At 33.3% G+C, this 22,005-nt stretch overlaps 1 protein-coding gene across 3 annotated transcripts in view; it reads right to left on the reverse strand.

The window, feature by feature from the left end:
- The window catches only part of MKLN1 (muskelin 1), a 264,096-nt gene that overhangs the window by 72,367 nt on the left and 169,724 nt on the right, over positions 1-22,005 (reverse strand). For all 3 annotated transcript variants that reach the window (XM_045565477.1, XM_045565479.1, XM_045565476.1), the window contains 3 exons: positions 19,892-19,961; positions 7,503-7,645; positions 6,124-6,212 (listed from right to left, as the gene is read on the reverse strand). In XM_045565477.1, the coding sequence (XP_045421433.1) occupies positions 6,124-6,212; positions 7,503-7,645; positions 19,892-19,961 (302 nt within the window). The remainder of the gene's footprint in view (positions 1-6,123; positions 6,213-7,502; positions 7,646-19,891; positions 19,962-22,005) is intronic.

The raw sequence follows: 22,005 nt of genomic DNA on the forward strand, positions 1-22,005 counted from the left end.
AAAATGAAATGTTTCAACATTTGGAATATCTGTATAACTTAGTGAACTGTATTTTCTAAATGAACAATGAAGGATGTTTCAAAATCATGCATGGATGAAAAGTTCAAGACAGGCCAAGGAATTTTAATGTAACAGAGTAAAGCTCACTGATAGGGTTTCAGAGTCAACAAGGCAACTACTTTTAAGAAACTAACACTTGTCAAGTTTTGACAAAGTATCAGAACATGCACAATAGTTGATACCCAGCCTACTGATTTCCAAGTTCATTGCTCTCTCTGGCATATCAGACTGAATAAGGAGGTAAGATATGGTGGGTCACACACATACTGTCCTATATCACTGTCATCTAAAGGAAACTGTGTGAATGAAGATAGACACAGGCAGTAGCAACCAGCCATGAGGATGTATGAAGAACTCCTTGGATGCTTAATATGGCTTTCTGTTACATGTGCAAACAAAAATTTGAAAAAGTTTTACAGTAACAAATACTAAATTATCGTTTTGCTGTTTATTTCTTTATGTAGCAGTGCCATTTGAAAGCGTTATCTACTATATCACATAGCAATAACCATCAAGTAGTATAAGAGCCAGAATAAAATAGGATTCAAAACCCAAGGCCCCAATAACATAAATCTATACATGTAACCAGACATATGAGTTTGAGATTTCCAGGTCCAAGTTCAACAAAATTGGGGAGGGGGGAGCTTCCTATTATATCCATTCAAATAATCAAATTCACTTATTAAAACCTTATAAACATTTGTGTTCTAATGAGATTTCTTCTGTATACTCAATGGTCCAACAGAAATATTTCCAGAATAAAATTAGTTCTAATTTTTAACATTTGGAAAAAACACAGGGAGGTAAATTATGAAGTCATCTCACCAAAGGACATCATATATTACAGATGAATGAACAATCTTATTAATTTTCAACAGAATAAAGGAATATGTACAAAATGAGAATGATGTACACTCATTTCAAATTACCAATGATTTTCGGTGGCATTAAAACACTAATAATACATGTAAGACATACTATGCACAAAATATGTAAGAAATTGAAAAATGAATTAGAGCTCCACACACACATTCTCTGTCCCCTGATAAAAGATGTCTTCACTCCCACTTCAAATAAAAGGATAAGAAACATCCCACAAGACTAGCAGTTTATATCCTAGGGTTCAACCACCAGTTTTCCCTACAGTACAATCAGACAAGATACTTGATTGTCACACCTTTTCATAAAATGGGATACATAAGGCACACAAGGACACTAGGCTGGGACTCCTTCCATTCTGGGATTGCGGAAATCAACACCTCAATACAATGAAGCACATTTGCAGCAAATTCAATGTGCTTTGACAATATCACTTGTGAAGCTCTTGTCTAGATGACTAAAAGAGCTATTGCAAGATGCTAGTAATTTTAAGATCAGGTTCTGGAAGATCCTAAAAATTGAAGATTAACCACTGTGAAAGAATTTATCTATTCTACTAAAGAATTAATAAGTACACAAAGCACTTAGCACAGTAACTGGCACATACTAAGTGCTCAATAAATGTTAGCCATTATTATTATTATTATTAGCTAGTGTTACTATGTTAATTTTCCTCTTAATAGTAAAATTTTAAAATGTCACTTTTCCACATGTTCTCCTAAAGAGCCTCCACACATATCCATGCAGACCATCAGAGCATTCCCTAGACTAAGTATCCACCCTAGGCTTCTAAATACTTCTGGGATCCAGAAGGCATGCCACATCCAGCCAGAGCTGAAGTCTCTCTCTAAAGTCCCGACAATGAGCCAGGCTGCAAGTGACTCCTTCACAGAAATCCACAACTCCCCATTTACCAAAACCCAAGACTTTCCCTAAATCTTTCCAAGACTGGGTACTTCATCTACCTTTGCTGATTTCTTCATACAGCTGTTATCCTGCCTATGAATCAAGATGTAAACCCTCACAGTCATCTGTAACCAATACCCTCCCCCCCATTCCATCTTATGTTTACTCTCCTCTGATCTAATCTCACACTGAGGTTGTCCCTCCCAAACCTTTAACTTGCTCTCTGGAATCCAGTGTCCCAATTAATAACTTTCCTTCTTTGCTAAATTTTCTTTCTACTACCAGGTCTTATTCCAAACCAAGTTTCTTTCTAAGGCTACTCTCCATTTGCACACTAGGTATTGTCAAAGACCTAATTCCAGCATGGGCTCTTTGCTTTTTGGTGTCTTGTGCCCCCTTAGGCTGTTCAGAGAACCTTGTAACACCCCCACCCCAGTTTTAAACATATAAAGGAAAATATGTAGTATTAAACCAATTGTATTGAAATATAGTTATAAAAATAATGAAATAAAATTACCATGTAGAAATATATATGCTTTTTTAATTACTATATTCAATAACAAGATCTAATGGCAGGCCTAATAATTATCATCATTTCAAAGGTGTGATAATATCTGCCACACTGTAATGTGATGAGAAAAATTGGTAACTTCTATCTGTGACAAGTCACAGATACTGCTACTACGGCAAGTTATTGCTTGTATTTATAAATTAAGGGTATGCTAAATATATTAACGAGAGGTTAGAAAACATAAAGATGTAACTTTTTTCTCAGCAAGTTCATGAAGCCACTGATTTACCCCCCAAAACTCTTGTACAATAAATTCAAAAAGTACATATACAATATTTGTAGTGAGGCAAGCAGTTTGCTTGGTGCTTTTGAAATTTGAGAAAACAGAAGACAGGGTTGCTGTCTCCAAGGATTTTCCAATCTTCCTAAGGAAACAATATTTACATATATCACACATTAAGAGAACTCAACCTTTGGAAGTAGACTTGAGTTTGTTATCCCATCTCTATGTTTTACTACTTATGTGGTTTTGGCCAAATCATTTAATCTCTAAACTTCAGTTTCCTCCTCTGTAAAATGAGTACGATATCTATACTGTACTATATCTATAACACTATAAATGAGTGTTAGGCAGGCACTTCATACATGGTACCTACTATTATTACTAATGCAATACAAGCACATATCTAGAAGTGTTATGCATATACCAAATGCTATGTCTTTGATCCATCACATACTAGCTATGTAGCTGGGATAGGTCATTTGACTTCTACCCTCTATTTCTTTAACTGAAAAAAGAAAGATTTTTATCTGCCATTATGATGCTCAAATTAGATACCATATGTGAAAATACTCACAAAACCATTAAAAACAATAAAAATATAACAAGCTCTAAATAAAGACTGCTGAAATGACATGAGGGTTCAAATTATACTTGTGCATATTCTTTTTCTATAGTACTTAAAATGCTACATGTAAGAAGGCATGTAAACCAGAGCTTTATGAATATAAGTATAAAAATGCATAAAAAAGACATTCATATGAAAATATTTTTCATAAGTATGATCTTGAATGAAAATTCAAAAGACTACCACAGATTCACAAACTAGAAGAGGACTCAAGAAAATGTCTAATATAGCTACCTACCCTACCATTAGACAGAAAAGGAATTATCATCCTTGTTTTATGAAAAAACTTAAGAAAGGAAAGTAAAATTTACCTGAAGGAGGGCAGCCAATGATATCAATTAAACTATGCTGGTACTCTGGATTATCCATAATAGATTTTAAAGCCTAACCCCTCCCACACAGTAAAAATGTGGGCTTATTTTCCTTGTTAATAATTTATGACCAAACTTACTTTAATTTGGTTTAAGGAAAACTTATTGAATAAGCTATATTCATTATAAATCAAAATTGTTATAGTTAGATGTCAATGCAGGATTTGGACATTATCTGCCATTTAATTAGTCTTGCTTCTGTTTCCCTCCATTACTGTGAATAATTGAAGGCTGACTACATTTAGAAATTGTATTAATAAACTTGTTTTTTAAATAAAGTAAAGATCTTTCAAACCTATCACTGTACAACGTAGCTATGAAGTATTCAAACATATTTTTAAAGACAAATTCTAACAATTTACCCCAACCAGATAAACATTTGTGCTAAATCACTTCCAAAGGAGAACTATACATCACTCAAGTCCTTTATCGAAACGATTTAAGAAAATATGGTGATAAACTAAAAATACTATCCTAATACTCAGGCTTTTAATTTCACATTTTCCTTATATTACTTAAAAAAAAAAAAACTTATCAAGAGAATGTTGGAAAAAGGTTGAAAAGCAAACAAACTACAGACCAGTATTAGTATCTTTTAACAGAAATGTCAGAAATATGAAGTTATCTAGTAGTAATACCCTAGATGTCAAAGGGGCTCATAAGTGTCTACTATTAATTGGAAAGCTCCAATTAACATTTTGCTTGAATACCATAAAACTAACCCCAGGTCAAGTAAATGACATCATTATGCCATATATATTAAAAGGATGATGGGAGCAATGGGGAGATGCCGGTCAAAGGGTACAAAGTTTCAGTTAGACAGGATAAATAAGTTCTAGAGATCTACTGCACAGCATGGTCACTAAAGTAATAATTTAACTGCATACCTGAAAACTGCTAAGAGAGTAGATCTTAAATCTTCTCACCACAAAAAAAAAAATAAGTATGCGAGGGAATAGATATGTTAATTGGGTTGATATAATCATTTCACAATGTATACATATGTCAAAAAATCACATTGTATACCATAAATATACACAATCATTATTTGTCAATTTTACTCTAATAAATCTGGAGAAAACTTTTTAAAAAGTACATATACCCCAATACTTGGCAAAAAAGGAAAAAAGAAAAGAAAGACAAAAAAAGGCTGACAGAAAGGGCTGGAAAGGGTTCCAATTTCCACTGCTTGTAAATTTGAAATATAAGATCATAAAATTATTAAAGCTATGCAAGGGTCTTTAGGAACTAGGAAGTTAAATACTGATGAAAATATTACTAGCACATAAAAAGAAATAACCAAGAGTTAAATTTATTCCAAAAAAATTGGTTATTCATAAATCCTTATAAGAAAATGATACAAGTTTTCATGTACAAGTACTTATTACAACAGAAAATATAGTTACTACAAAAGAAAGTAACACATCGAACATCCAACTATTCTGAAAATATTTTTCCATCTGTAAGTAGTCTTTATTAAGACCTCAGATATTCTTTTTGCCCAATAGAACTGCTGACTCATGAAATGAACAGGCCAGCTCTTGACAGATTAACAATGACTATGAAGAACCGTGCTTGTTCTAAAAGAGAAACGATTTCTTTTTTTTTCTAGGAATACTATGTTGAGAACCAAAAGAGAAATTATTTCCCCAAATCAAAATGTAATGTGGGATTCTGACTTTTATTATTATTCTTTGAGGGGTCTGAATCAATTTAGTCCTTATTTTAACATAGTATTTTCAAAGATTTGCAATATGGATAGAAATTAACAGATTCAAGTCCTCAACTTTCCTACCTTCTAAATAATAAGTTCAAAGAAAAGCAAAATAATTTGAAAATTACTAATTTTGAAGACCCATTACAAATATTTCAAGCTAAAACACTTTCTAAATAAATACATGCCTTACGGTAGTATTTTTCAAACAGTGGTTTGCAAAATACTAGTTGGTCATGAAATCAATTTAATGGGTTTGACCAGCATTTCACTAAAAAAATGAAATACAAAAGGACAGAACAGAAAAGAACCATAATATATTGCCTTAAGGAATTCATCAGTATTTGGTTTTATGATACTACCACTTTAGTACAACCAATAAACTTCCCATAAAATTAAGGCAATCAAATCACTAGATCCCTCAAAATCCTCTAAGAAAACTTTCAAATGAGAAAATATTTGGAAAAGGCTCCACTTGAAATAACTGTCACTTAGTAATGGATTTATATAAAACAGGAGTCAGCAAACATTTTCTGTAAAGGGCCAAACAGTAAATTTTGGGGCTTTGTGGACTATGTGGTCTCTTGCAACTACTCAATTCTGCCTTTGTAGCACAAAAGCAGACAGACAGCATGTAAGCAAACTGGTATGGAAATGTCGCCATAACATTTTATTTTAAATAACTGAGAGCCTACAGCATTTGGTCCAAGGGCTGTAGTTTGTTGACTGATAGTATAAGGAATTTATTTCTAGTCCAGAATGCTAAAGCCTTACCTATTTTAATGAATCGACAAGGGAACATCTGTTCATCAATTTTGTGCTTCAAGGTGAACGTTTCTTTGTTATAATCATTCTTTAAGCCACTGTGGGAAAAAAATAAGGCTCTCAAATCTGACCTCATAATTTAGGAAATACACTAAAATACAGATTAATGTCATACTCAAGTTTTAAATTTAAATCAATGCTAAAAATATATGACCAAAACAATATAAACAAGTAGTTGAACACAGGAATATATTTATAGGTCAAAACTTGTACATTCAAATCAACTGCATTACAATTATACAGTCTATATAGATACTATAATTATATAGTCTCTTAATTATATGAAGGCTAATGAAAAATATACAGTGAATGGAAATGTGGAAGGACACGACTTAGTGTCCTTAATGTATAACTGACTATGACATAAAATTTTCAAACAGTAAGAAGGAAATTAGAAAACAATTCACGCTCATATCTGACAACTTAAAGCCAAATACTAGAATTTGCCAAAGAATTAAGTTATTTAATTCTGATTGACATACCAATGTTCCTTTTATGGTGTAACATATTTTCAAGAACTTTACTCTGTTGATTTAATAGCATGTGCTTTATCCTAAATAAAAATAAACTCATATCACCTCTCTGCTTAAACACCTAGGATTGATGCAAGTATTTATGAGAAAGTCACTTGTCTTCAGGTTGCCTTATATCCTGACATACTGTTATGACTTAAATCAAATGCAGTACACAAGTAATATTTACTTACATGAAGTATTGTGTTAATGGGACATACCATGTCACAAATATATCCTAAATCTCCATAATTTTATTTGTCCATTCCATTAGCTATCTGATTTTTCATTAGTTGGAGGGCAAATTAACACGTAATCTACGGCTGTTAAATTTACTGAGTCCCTTCCAAGTAGCAGGCACTGTGCTAGGTACAGTCACATATTTTTTCATTTATAGAACCTTTTTCTTTTTAATCTCTAATTTATGGTAAACTCCTATTACTTGTGGATTAGGGTAATCAATCTTAGTGTTTTGGATAGAGCCTGTGTTTTTTATAGTAAAAATTTTTATTAAAGCTGAAAGTATTTCTAAAGTCATTAACAGTTCAAAAGTACAATTGAAAAAGAAAGAAAAAAACCCCCAAAATTTGATTCTTTCTTCTTTGGTAAAAATATTAACTAGTATCTGGTGGTTTAAAAAAAAAAAAGCAAACTCAAGCCACAGTATCAAAATAAGGCATTAGGAATAGAATAGGAGAAATATTCTTTTCTCCCCTGAAAAAAAAGCAAACCATGCAGATTTAGCTACAAAGAGACTAAACTAAGACTACAGATTGTTTAGAAGACAGCTCTTTCCCCCCCATAACCATAACTTACCTAGACAATAGCTCTGTCATATTTTCTTCATTCATTCCACCAAAGACTTTAAATTTCTTCAAATTGCAGACATGAGTTTTCTCATATTTTCCAAATGTGATATTCTGAACTATAGCAGGCCTTTCAAGCTTCAGAATCAAGTACTAAAAAAAGAAATAACCAAATTATATCCTCCTCTGTTTAGAGCAAATAGCTAGACAACCTTAAAAGTTAAAACTTTTGATGGTTAACAGAAAAATGTGTAAGGTCTATCCTGTCCACTCTGCACTAGATTTTTTTAAAAGTTTAAAAATAGTACACAACAGCCTTATAAAGGCTATCACACCATCACCAGTTTTTACTCTAGTAGATCCCAGAAACCACATGATCCTGAGTAGTGTAGATGAAGAAGGAAAAAAAGAACTAGTGAAATAACTTCTAATCACGAATGGTATTTAATAAAAGATATAACCAGACTATGAATACACAAATAAAACAAGATTAGAATGAAAAAATAATAATTAATATTCCCATGGACTATATTTTAATAGCTAAATCAATCCTTAAAACCAGTGATAAAATTTTTAAACCTAGAAACAAACTTAAAGATTTACTACTCACCTCTGCCAATTTTACAAATTAAAAAACCCCAATCTACTATAGATATGTTTAATATATCTAAAGTTTTCTTACTATATGTTGGATAAAATGGAATCAGTTAAATACGAAACATTTTTACATTACGCAGACTGTTTTTGATTATAAAAATTAAGGAGGAAATTACCACTGGTTGAATACATGGGGAAAAGCTATTCTGAAAAACAGTTCAGATGATTTGTTGGAGAGATTTCATGCTTCATGGTAATGGGTAATATAGGTGATAAAAATGGTAAGAATACATTTATCCTATCTTTTATCATGAAAAATTAACTCAAAATGGATCAAAACTGATCTAAAATCAATCCTTTAGGATCAAAGACCTACATGTAAGAGCTAAAACTTTAAAACTCTTAGACAAAAACATAGAGGTAAGTCTTCATGACTTTGGATTTGGCAATGGATTTTTAGATATGATACCGAAAGTACAAGCAACAAAATATGGAATAAATTGGACTTCATCAAAATTAAAACTTTTCTATCAAAGGGCACTATCAATAATGTGAAAAGATAACATATAGAACAGGAGGAAACATTTGCAAATTACATATCTCATAAGAATCTAGTACCCAGAATATATAAATAACTCTTACAACTCAACAACAAAAGGACAAATAACCCAATGTGAAAACAAAGGATCTCCAAAGAGGATAAACAAATAGCCAACAGGCACATGAAAAGATGCTCAACATCATTAGTCATCAGGAAAATGCAACTCAAAATCACAATGAACAATTACTTTACACACATTAGGATTGCTATAATAGAGATAATAACAAAACACAAAATAACAAGTGTTGGCAAAGACATGGAGAAACTGGAACTCTCATACATTGTTAGTAGGAATCTAAAATGGTACAGACACTGTGGAAAAGAGTTTGGCAATTTTTCAAAAAGTTAAACAGAATTACTACATTAGCAAGAAATTCCACTCCAAGGTATATATCCAAAAGAAATTTAAAAAAAAAGGATTCAAACAAACACTTATACAAGAATATTGATGGCAGTACTATTCATAATAGCCAAAAGGTGAAAACAAGCCAACTGATCAATGGCCAAAATGCAGTATTTCCATCCAACGGAATACTATTCAGCCATAAAAAGGAAAGCAGTAGGGATACACGCTACAACATGGATTAACCTCAAAAACAGGCTAAGTGAAAAAAGTCACACACAAAAGGTTTTTATAAGATTCCATTTACATGAAATATCCAGAATAAGTAAATGCACAAAGGCAGAAAAGAGATCACTGGTTGTCAAGAGCTGGGTTGAGATGGGAAAGGAGAGACTCCTTAATGAGTGTCAGGTTTCCTTGCGGGTGATGAAAATATTTGGGAACTAGATAGGGGTAACAATTGCTCAACACTGTAAATGCAGTAAAACTCACTGAACTATACATTTTTTTGTTTGCTTGTTTTTGGAGATAGAGTCTCACTCTGTTTGTTTGTTTTTAGAGACAAAGTCTCACTCTGTTGCCCGGGCTAGAGTGCTGTGGCGTCAGCCTAGCTCACAGCAACCTCAAACTCCTGGGCTCAAGCAATCCTCCTGCCTCAGCCTCCCAAGTAGCTGGGACTATAGGCATGCGCCACCATGCTTGGCTAATTTTCTTTTTTTCTATATATTTTTAGTTGTCCAGCTAATTGCTTTCTATTTTTAGTAGAGACAGGGTCTCGCTCTTGTTCAGACTGGTCTCGAACTCCTGACCTCATGCGATCCTCCTGCCTTGGCCTCCCAGAGTGCTAGGATTATAGGCGTGAGCCACCGCGCCTGGCCTGAACTATACATTTTTAAATGGTTAATTTTATGTGACTTTTACTTCAAAAAAATGAATTGAATAGAAGAAGAATATTCAAAGCTAATGTTTTCTGAGCACTAACTCCTTATTCAGCACATTGCTCAACCTTTTTTACGTGCATTATCTCATCAGTTGTAGTAAGAGGAGAAGGAGTATTTTAATAATACTAGTTATTCTCTTCATCCTCATTTTACAAATGAAGAAATCTTGGCTTAGAAAGGCTAAATAACTTGACTATTGTTACACAGCTAATAAACAGCAGAGCTGAGGTTAAAAATCAGTCATCTGCCTCTGGCTTACACTGTTGGTTAGCTGACCCAACCTCCAGTCCCAGCCCAGTTATTCCTGGCCACCTTGTAGCCAAGGGTAGATAAATGAGAAAGTTCTGCTCAATGAAATATAAGCAAAAGTTTGTAATGAGATAAGTCTTGCTTTCTGAGACAAATGCTGCTTCTCCTGTCTTTTTGCTGTTTAAACAGTTACAGCTGCAACAATTACCGTGCAACCATAGAGAAAAATGGCCAAGAGAATCTCAGAGATAACAACCATCTGTAAGCCACTCAACTTTTGCAAGCAGCTGCCTATCTCTAGTTTTTTTTCACTTTCAGAGCTACTTTAATCTGTATAAATGCCAGACATATTATTTTAATTGTACATATTTTAGTAGTGTATTTACAAGATACAGACTTAAAAATACAATACCATCATACACCAGAAAAAAATTAACAGTGGCTCTTTAATGTCATCAAAAATCCTGCCAGTGTTCACAAACCCCGAACTGTCTTATAAAAAATTTTTTTTCAGTTTAAGTCTGAATAAGGTTCATGTATTATGATTGGTTAATATATCTCTTAAGTAACTTTTAATCCAGTGGTGTCCCTGAATTTCATTTTTTCCCTCTTTAAATTTTTTGTTGAAGAAACTGGGTTGTTTGTCCTTAAGACTTTCCCACAGTCTGGATGTTGCTGACTGCACCCTCTCCACCCCATGTTTATTTTTTGTAAATCAGTAATTTAATCTTTTCTAGTGTTCTTATGTGGGGAACAACCACCAAAAAAACCTACTTATTTAATGTACTGTAATAAGACCTTTTGTTATTTGAAACTAAAAGCATTCCTGCTGATTCACTGATCCCACAGCCAAAGCTTTAACCACTACTTGATAAAGTCTGTCTAGGTTTATATATCGTTTACACTCTAAGTAGCTATTAAAATTTTTTATTACAGAAACTGCCACAGAAAAATTGAAATTGATATTCTTTAGTCATTAACCTTTTTTTATACCCAATAGGTGTAGTAATGTGACTTTTGGTAATTCAGTTTCCTAAAAATACAACCGTATATTGAACAGACTATATAGGTAGGTAGGTAATCACATCTTTTTGTCTTTCTCATTAACTCATACTCCATCCATGCCCTTCTCTTTCCTCTCACTCTCAGTCATCCTTTAACGTCTTGGTTTAGATGTTGAGTTTACACGGACAATTGCTTTAGTTAGGTACAGTGTTGTAACTAGTAAAAATAGGCCTTTATACAATGTTATACACTATCCATTACCCCACATATTGCACCCCTAAATCCAACAGAAACCATCTGTTTATACACATATAATTACATTAATAACCAAATAGGATTTTTGTTATTAAAAATAAAATAAATAAAACCTAGAGTCTCTAAAGTAAAATACAATGGTCTGACTGAAACACCTTTTAGATAAATTTTTTAATGTTTTAATCATATTTTAACTTTATTGGTACTTCTTAATTTCTATTTTTCTAACTCTTGAGTATCAATGTATCAATTAAACAGTATTGTTCCATAGTTAAGTAGGCTTCCATTATTTTTAATTTAGAGAAATGACTGTTAAAGATTGAGTAATAAAAACTGTAAAAAATAAAATTCATTAAGAATAAACATTTTAGAAGAACTATTTTAGAAGCTAGTTACTGACCTTTAAATTTTATATATATGGGTATTAACATATCAATTTGAACATAAAACATAATGAACCACATCTCTTTAACAAAAATGAAGACATACAGAAGAGCAAAGAGTTACCACAATGGTTCTTAATTTAGCCACAGAATTAAGCAATGAAAAAAAATTTTTTTAATGTTTGAAACTTGCTCAAAATTTCATCCTAGAGAGGTTTCTGAGTGTGAGAAACATGGTTTTAAAACTCAGTTTTCATCATATAAATAATTAGTTTACGATAAAGAATAAGGGTGAGATAAAAGAGGAAAATGTGATGGGGGAGCTCGTGGTCGTAGGACTAACTTTAGAGCCTTAGCCAGGACTATCAGTAAAAGTCTTTATGCAGTTTTCATTCGTGCTACATTTATTCTCTACCAGCACAGATGATCCAAAATTAACAGCAATGTTTTCTCATTAGGTATCAAAATATTTGTCCCCATCACAACAAAAATGGCTTTAATTTTTGTTATAAACTACAAATCCTAATTTAAAATGAGAATCAAAAGGGAGATAAAAGCATAAGAAATTTAAGCGAAAATAAAAATCACCTGAATTCCATCATCCTGAAATCACAACTACCACTACCATTTTGAAGATAATTCAATTTAACCCTATGCACACACTCAGACAGATGCATACTTTATGTTAAGTGGAATACCATACATGTGGGTTTTTTTGAACGGGAACTGCTTTTTAAAAGAAAATAGTTGTTCTGGGTTTTTTTTTTTTGTCCTCTCATCTCTTAAATAATCAATGTTAACAATCAGGCATATGCCCATTCATATCTTGATCTGAGTTCATTGCACTAAAACCAAATTTAAACATGTATATGCATACATTTATATGTACACACAAACATATTTGCAAGGGGGGAGGGAGAATCATTACTCAGGTCAGAATAGTAGGATCTTGTTGTAAACGCTTCTCTACATCTTGCTTTTCTCACTTTACAGGGTAAATCTTTCTAACTTAAATACTGCAGTTTATTTTATTTAAATGGCTGGCAATATTCCCTGAAAAATGTATTCTAGCATTCTCATGTAAATAGGTATTCTTTTTTCCCCCAAACTTACATCAGTCAAAAACTACTATATTAAATATTCGTATAACATCTAACATCCTAACATACTGATACATTTAAAAGGTAGAGTCCTAGGAAGGACCAGGTAAAACAAGCATACTTTCCACATTAATAGGCCTTGCCAACTACATTTCAAAAAGCCTGTAACAATTCAGATTTTCATCAGGATGTACAGGTACCCTTCTTCCCAAATCCCTGAAGCAATGGGTATTGTTATTCCTTTAAATGTCTCCCAGCCTACAGACCAAAAAAGAAAACAACTTGAAAACCTTGAGATAATACAAAAAGCAAATACCTGAAGATTCAGAATACTTGAGTGAAAAAAGTAAACTCTGGTGAGAAGTGCACACCCACTTGAAAAAGAAGAGAAGCCATGGAATTATAAAGTAAGTTCCCACTTCCAAAGCTTTTAGTATAGGGCTATTCTAAGTGCACTCTAGAGCAGACACAGCGGCAGCGGCAGGAGCAAATGCAGAAAAACCTACAATCTTTCTGGCCTAGGAACCAGGAGAGTAAAGTTGGGAAACCATGAAGGCTGAATAGAGTGGGAGAATCCCAGAAGGGAAAGAGCCAGGGACGGAATCGCCAAACTCTGGCTACCCATATCTCTGATCTCATATATGCAGAGAACAGACTGAAAGCAGCTGCTAAAGACAAAACACCTAACCTGAGAAAGAGCTGTCACCCAAGAAGAAAATTACCTATCTTAACAAAGAAAGCAACACTCATTGCAGAAAAATAACAGAATCCAGAAGCTCTACAGCTAACATTCACAATGTCCAAGATATAATCCAAAATTACCCAACATACGATGAATCATAAAAATGGAATACATTCTCAAGAGAAAAGGAAATCATTCCTGTCCAATCCCAAACAAACCAGACGTTAGAACAAAGAAGGGTTTTAAGGCAACTATTATATTACTATCATCAATGAAGTTAAAATGTTTTCAATGAATGAAAACTCAGCAGAGAATCAGAAACAAAAGAAACAAATGAAAATTCTAAAAGTAGAAAAAAAAAATTTCCTGAAATAAAAGTCACTGGATAGACCAAATGGACACGACACAGGAAATAGGTGAATGTGAAAATAGAGCAACACAATAAAAAAAAAAAAAGGCTGAGAAATTGAACAGGCCTCAGGCCAGGTTATATAAATGCTTCTGTCTCTTCAGCTCTTAGATCACTTGCCCTAGAGGAAGTCAGCTACCATGTCATGAGGAAACACAAACACCTTATACAGAGGCCTATGTGGGAAAGTAATGAGGCCTCCTGCCAACAGACAAAAAGGAACTGAAGTCTCCTGCCAAAGGCATAAAAGTAGGTCCTCCAGCTTCAGTCAAGCCTTCAAGTAACTGCCATCCTGGCTGACACACTGATTGCAATCTCACAAAAAACCCTGAGCCAGAACCACCCAGCTAAGACTCAGATCCCTGCCCCTCAGAAACTGTGAAATAATAAATGGCAAAACCTCAATGAGTAGAAAAATAAGGACAAGAACCAAAAATCATTGTTAGCCTATTTATTCTAGCAAAGACTCAGGGAAAACTGAGGAAGTTAAGCAATACAAGAAGTAACTTCTAAGGTTTGCTCCATGCCTTTGGGGAGACAAGGTTTTCCTAGGGAAAATGAGTTCTATTCACCTCATCTATACCCTAACATCTATATTCTTGAGATTTAGAGAGATGTGTTTAGGGATCATTTACTCTGGTATGCCATTCTCAAAAATGCCATATATCCCAACACTTTTGCATACACATATGCAGTTTTCCCTCATTCTGGGAAGGGAAAGGAGTGGCTGAGAGGCTTTGAGTTTGATTTCCACCTTTCTCTAGGTAACCTGCACCATTAACTTCCCTGTCTTTTAAGCTGTATATACCAAACATAATTAACATTTCTTACTGACAGTTAGGCACTGTGAACATCAAACACCATATTCTAATCCAGTGATGCCTTGTGTGGTCTAATACATAGCCACTTGCCACAAGGGGCTATTTAAATTAATTAAAATAAAATAAAAATTCCATTCCTCAGTTGCACTAGCCTCACTTCAAGTGCCCAAGAGCCCTATGTAGTTAGTGACTAGTGTATTACACAGTGCAGATGATAATTGGACAACAGTGCCCTAAAGACTACTGAAATATACAGTATTATCTATCCTTATACTACAGACCCACAAATGTTATAATTTTATTTTTGCTTGCTACTTAGATTTTTCTATCTCTTCTCTTATGACACCTTGTCAGTTGTCACCTTGCTGTTAATCTTTTGCAGCTATGACCCCCATGCACCAGTTGATTCTAGTACCTGAAACGTGAAGAAATAACTAACCAAACAAAATAACGCTATACCCAAAGTAGATTCTAGGAAAGGCCCTCAGAAATTCTTAATCCTAAAATTTTATCACAACAATCTTTCTTCAGAGGCCTCTTTCTTTCTTTCTTTCTTTCTTTTTGATTCTCAGACCTGTTGGAGACATGGTAAATGAACTGTTAGTTAAGGTACAGTTGATCCTCATGATTTGTGGATTCCATATTTAAAAACTAGTCCACTCATTAAATTTATTTGTAACCCCCAAATTAACACTCAAGACTTTCACATCCTTCCTGGACATGTACAAGGTGTTAAAAATTTTTAATCACCCAATGCACATGCTCCTAGCTGAGGTCAAAACAGCAATGTTCTGCCTTCTTGTTTTAGCTCTCACACTATAAATAAGTGTCCTTTTCAAGGTCTATTTAATGCTACATTCTTCATTCTTGTGTGTTTTCCTTTGGTAATTTTGCTGTTTAAAACAGTCCCCAAGTATAATGCTGAAGTGCTGTCTAGTGCTCCTAAGCACAAGAAGGGCATGGTGTCCCTTACGGAGAAAACATATGCATTAAATAAACTTCATTCTGATAGGAGTATATAGTGCTGTAGGCTTTGAGTTAAATGAAAATAAATTAAATGTATATATTTAATGTATATGCAATATACTATATATACACATATATAGTATTAAAGTGTCTTTAAACAGAAACAAACATAAGACAAGGTTATATATTGATTAGTTGATGAAAATGATGTAACCAAGGGCTCACAGGAACCTATCCCTGCATTCTCCAAAGAGCAATGGTTCAGTATTCGCTAATTCACCATTTATGGGAACTTCACAGAATGTAACTGCTGTGAAGAACTAGAATCAACTGTACACGAAACCACAATACTTGTCATAGTTTTAGGGCAGAAAAGTAGCTACTATATGCATCCTAATCCTTACAATTACCATATAATCATAAGAATTCTGAAGAACTCAAAACAAATATGGAGAAATACAAACAGTTTCTAACACTCTACGAAATAAGGTTTCTCCTTATTCAAAACTAAATAGAACTAGTTTATATATCATCAGTACCCTCTTAAGTAGGTCAGGGAGCAGCTTATTATTAGAATAAACTAAAAAGTGAATAATTTTTTGTATCTGCCATATTATTGGCAACAATTATTTTCTCAGCAATATCTGTCAATAATACTGCCACTTTACATAAAGTATATTACATTACAGAAAGTGTTTTTACAAACATTGTTATTTTATCCTTATAAGTGCAATTTGTATTTTGGGTACTGTATTTTTCATTTTTATTTTATTGATTTTTTTTTTTTCATAATTTCCAGTTCTCTGCCATAATTTTCAATGTTAATTTTCATTTCCTTTTTCCCTTTAACATAGTAAGGGCATTTATTTTAAAACCTGTATCTAAAACCCCCATTATCTGTAAGCCCTGCTATATTTGATAGACACCAAATATGAAAAACTAAAAATAATTAGATGCCTAGGATATTAGCTTCCTACAGAAGAAATGTATCTTCTGCTGCAGGCCTTGTGCCATTCGGAATATTACCAATTCTTGATTATTTTAATTCAGTTTCAAGGACTAAGATAATATGAAACTGAGCTTTAATCTCTATGAAGGCCAGACTATTTCTGGCTTACCCTCACACCTCTTCATGGTCCTAACCCAGAGCAGGAGGAGTCTACCATGTACTACACTCCAGGTTCCAGCTTCTAATCCTTATCTCCCTGGCCCCAAGAGTTTACCAAAAGTGTTGTTCAGCTTCTCAACCTCTTTGCACTCCTTTAGGAATTGAGATACTCAGTGGAAACATGGCACCAAAAGTGGTTCTCCTCTCTGGATTCCCATAAAGGGATTTCCATTCTGAATCCCTATCTGGATTCAGTCTCCTGAATCTTGGCCCCATCACTTTTTACTACTTTGTTTTCAATTCACTACCTTCAAAAATATTTTTTTTTCCTGTTTCTCCCCACCCCCCATTTCATTCCTATATGGTCTTTTCTATTTGTCCTTAGTAGGAAGATTAGTCAAAATTGATTTTTATTATATTTTATTTTTAGAGGTTTTATTTGGTTCTTTTTCAAATCTGTTAGATCACTTTGTAGTATCCTAATCCTTGCAGATATCTTTCATTTCCTTAAATATGATAAGTAGTTTACTTAATTCCAGTACCTTTTAGTAATTTTAATTCCAGTATCTAAAATTTTTGGCAGGATTCCACTGTCTATTGTTTTTGCTAGTTCTTAATGTATCTTGTTTCCTGGTATGTTTAGTTATCTCTGAGTGTATGCCACTCACTTTGCTTAAATAATGATTTGTGGAGACTACGTGAGGCCTATAAATGAAGGCAACTATCTCCAGAGAAGATCAGCATTTGCTTCTGCTGAGAATCTTAACAGCACTATTCATCCACAATCACTTTAAACTAAAATCATACCTTGAAGTTTCACGGACAGCCAGGTATTGAGAATTTGAGTACCCAATGTGAACAAAGACCAACACACAGCTTTGACTTCTCAGGGATGGGTTTTCTTCTCCATTTTTCCTTCCCCTACTCAGGGCCAATGCAACTCTCCCCACAGTCCCTTGGGAGTGGGGATTTCTTCTGTTTCATCCTTATCCTGATAATGAACTGCATTAGGGTCCCAGCTTTCATAAGCTTTATGTATGTGTGTGTATTTTTTTTTAATTTCAGCCCTTTTATGAACTTTTAGATCAAAAATTAGAAATAAGTATTACAGCTCACAACTATTACAAGTGCAAGACTCTTTCCTACATATCTATATATTAAAACTATACCTATTCTTCTCAACGTGGCAGCTTCTCATAAAACTAAGTAAAAATTGCAATTGCTTTCAATTATTTTTTTTTTGACCAGAATGTTGTCAAAAATTCTGGTCAGAATGAGATTGGCCACATGGAACTCCAGTTACATTTGGGTCATAATTATACTAAAGAAAAATGGATTCCATGTTACTTCCATGATAAATTAGGTCTTCTTAATTTTAAAAACTTTGGATAACTTCTACTCTAGTACTTATTACATTAAGTGTTAATTGATTCAGCCATAGAAGTGATGAGGAAAATGTGATGTAACACTTTCGTAACATTGCCAGTGAGAGTATAAATTACATAGCTACTTTGTAAAACGGTTTTGCATGACCTGATAAAGCTGAATATACACATAACTACTCTTTGATTCAGCAATTCTACTCCAAGGTATATACCCTAAAGAAACTCTTAAATGTGTGTACCAGGAGACAATATACAAGAATGTTCAAGGTAGCCTGTTTCACAATAGCAAAAAACTGTAAAAAAGTCATAAACCTGTCAACAGCAAAACAGATTAATATAATACATGTTGGCACATTCATACATAGGAATACTGTATAGCAGTGAAAATGAACAAACTACTGTTATATGTAACAACATTAATAACATCATAATGTTAATGAAAAAAAAGAAGTCACAAGATTTATAAATGATTGAATCAATTTATATTTATAGAAAGTCAAAGCCCAAAAAACTAAATCACAGTGTATTTATATATTGTAGATATATAAGACAATGGTCAACAAAACATGAAATAATAGTTACTGGAGAAAGGTTAGAGGAGAGATATAACAGGGAGCTCATAAGAGACTTCAAAAGGTTGCGGTCACTTTCCATTTCTAAAGACTATTGATGAGTGTAAACAGGTTATTTGTTTCATTCTTTATATTGTATATAAAAATTATGTATTATTTCGACACGTATTTGGCAATAAAACATGTAAATACTATGTGATCCAAACAGGTATGTAAACAACAAAAAATATATATAAAAGGAAAAAATAAGTAGAGACTAGGTTTCCATGAACACTAGAATAAAAAAAAAATAGAGTTAGCTTTGTTTACTCATCTGCTTTACCTATCAGAGCATTAATTTCTTCAAGGATATGGACAAAAGTGTGCCTAGTACATAGTAAGCATTAATGCTGAAAGAATGTTATTCTTAAATTCAGACAACCTTAGACACCACTTGTCAAGGAAAAGGAATTTAGTTCATGGTCTTGATGTCATCTAAATGTACTATTTTAGTAAAATAACCAATAAATTATATTAAATTTATTTTCCCCACAAGGCAATCATTGACCCAAAGTTCAATTTACTAACATTTCCTTAAACATTCACAGAATGACTTGAGTATGAACGGAATAGAGGTCACAACCTCTCCTCACATCACAACAACAGACCCTAATCAGCTCTTCTTAGTTAACATTTTCCTTGTAAAGTATCAAGAAATTTAGTTTTAAATTTAAATCATTAGTACTCCAGAAAAAATACAAGTTAGATTTTAAATGTTTCAGTAGACAGAAGTAAAAGTCTATGTTTCACCCCACAATGCATTTCCCTATGAAATAAAAATTCTTCCAAAATTTAAGCAAAAAAAGAAGAAATAAAAATTTACCTCACAATCTCACAGACTGAATAAAGTATTAACGGATTCCAGGTAAATGATATCAGCTAAATAAGCCCCCAATTTAAATGATGACTTCTAAACAGTATCAGGGGCTACATATAATCTTACCTGGGGAGGATAGTTGCTCTCTGAAGACCATCTTGAAGACTGGTCATTTGGTTTATCCACTAAAATGTTCCTGAAATAAAGGAAAGGAGATTGTAGCAATTAATTAAAAGAATAAGTGAACATGAATAGGTAAAAGAGGAATAGTCTACCAGATGCTAAAATTATGAAGTTACAGAATGTTTCGAACTTGAATAAGAATAGGAAATAAAACAGAAGCATCAACACAGAAAGCCTCTAGTATATATAAAATTTTGAAATATGATAAAGGTGGCATTTCCAACAATGGAGAAAAGCAAATATTTTCATAAGGCAACTTGTGGTTAAAAAAAAAAAGTTCTACTTCCCATTAAGTGACAAAATGAACTTTAGATATATATATTTATATATATTTAAGAATTTAAGGTAAAAACAAAGCAATAAAATACCTAAAAATAAATCAAATACCACATATATATACATACATATTATATTGTATACAGTTATACTATATTGCCACATTCCATACACATATATTATGCATGCATTATATATAACATACAACATACATAAAATACATAATATATATGTAAAGTCAATCTTTGGAGCAAGATAGCCTTTTAAGCACACCATGAAAAGCAGAACTATGGGTGAAAAAAGGAACGGATATAAGTAACTTTAGAAGATGGTGCTTTCACTAGAAACTATAAGGCTTAAGACAAACAGAACTATACATAAACACTGCTTAATTTGGTAAAGTTGTTTTTCACAGCAACATGGGTTAATTCTGAAACGCGTTACATGTATACTGGGGTTGAACAAATAAGTAAATGGGCGGTAGATGTGGGAGCCAGGTTGTCTCACTTCCGTAGCGGGAAGTTACAGATAAGCAAGAGAAGGGAGGTCAGAATGAACCCTGTGGTACTAGATTAGAGTCAGAGACATCAATTGTCTTGCAAGAGGATTGGGCTGTCTCTATTGACCAATCTCAGCTGCTTGATTGCAAGCATCCTCATCATTTCATCCAGCTGGTTGCAGCAGTCATTCACTGTAATCAACTGACCAGGTTTCATGAAGCTGTAGTAGATAATACCAGCACGAGACCACCAAACAGACACCATTAGTTTTTTCTGAAGAGTATTTGATTTTCAACTGTGTTTCGGGCACTTCATCTTTATCCAACCATTGTGCCAAATGCTTCAGATTGTCAAAAAGACTCCATTTTTCATCACACATAACAATACAGGGTAGAAATGGTTTGCCTTTATGTCGTGATAGCAAAGAAAGGCAAGCTTCAAGACGATTTCTTTTCTGATGTTCCTTTAATTCACGCAGAACCCATCTATCCAGCTTCTTTACCTAGTTGATTTGTTTCAAATGGTCCAATATTGTTGGAATGATAACATCAAACCTTGCTGCTAATTCACGCATAAGTTGAGATGGATTCGCTTCCACTACAGCTTTCAGCTAATCATTATCAACCTCAGACTCAGGTTGCCCACGTGGCTCATTTTCAAGATTAACATCATCAGAACGGAACTTCCCAAACCATCGACGGACTGTGCGTTTATTAGCCATATCCTTCCCAAACACTTGGTTAATACTTCAACCTGTCTGGCCTGCACTGGTTCCACAACCGAACTCATATTCGAAAGTAATATGCATTTTTTACTTATCCATGATTTCACAAAAATTGCTCTAAAAAATGTGAAAGATAATCACAAGCCAAAATATGCATTTGAAAGATTGAGGATGCACTTTCACAATAAAAATAAAACAAAAGGTGTCAAAGTGAAATGTCAGAGATATCAATTTTAGTACTTAAGGAAATCAGACATTTCATGCTTAATAACCTAATTCAATTTTTTTAACAGAAAATTTTAATATATCAAAAACATTTCAAATATGTATATCCTTTAAACAAAAATGATGGCAGTAATGACAACAACCATGACAATAACAATGTGTCCGACTCCCAGACACTGTTCTAAGTGCTTTTCATGTATAAACTGTTATCTTCAAAGTATATGGATTAAGAAACTGAGACAGAGAGATAAATTAATTTGCCTAAATACACATACTTCAGATTTGAACCCAAGGCAGTCTGACTACAAAGCCCATGCTCTTGATGACCACAA

This window comes from Lemur catta, chromosome 11 (assembly GCF_020740605.2).
Source record: "Lemur catta isolate mLemCat1 chromosome 11, mLemCat1.pri, whole genome shotgun sequence".
Lineage (NCBI taxonomy): Eukaryota > Metazoa > Chordata > Mammalia > Primates > Lemuridae > Lemur > Lemur catta.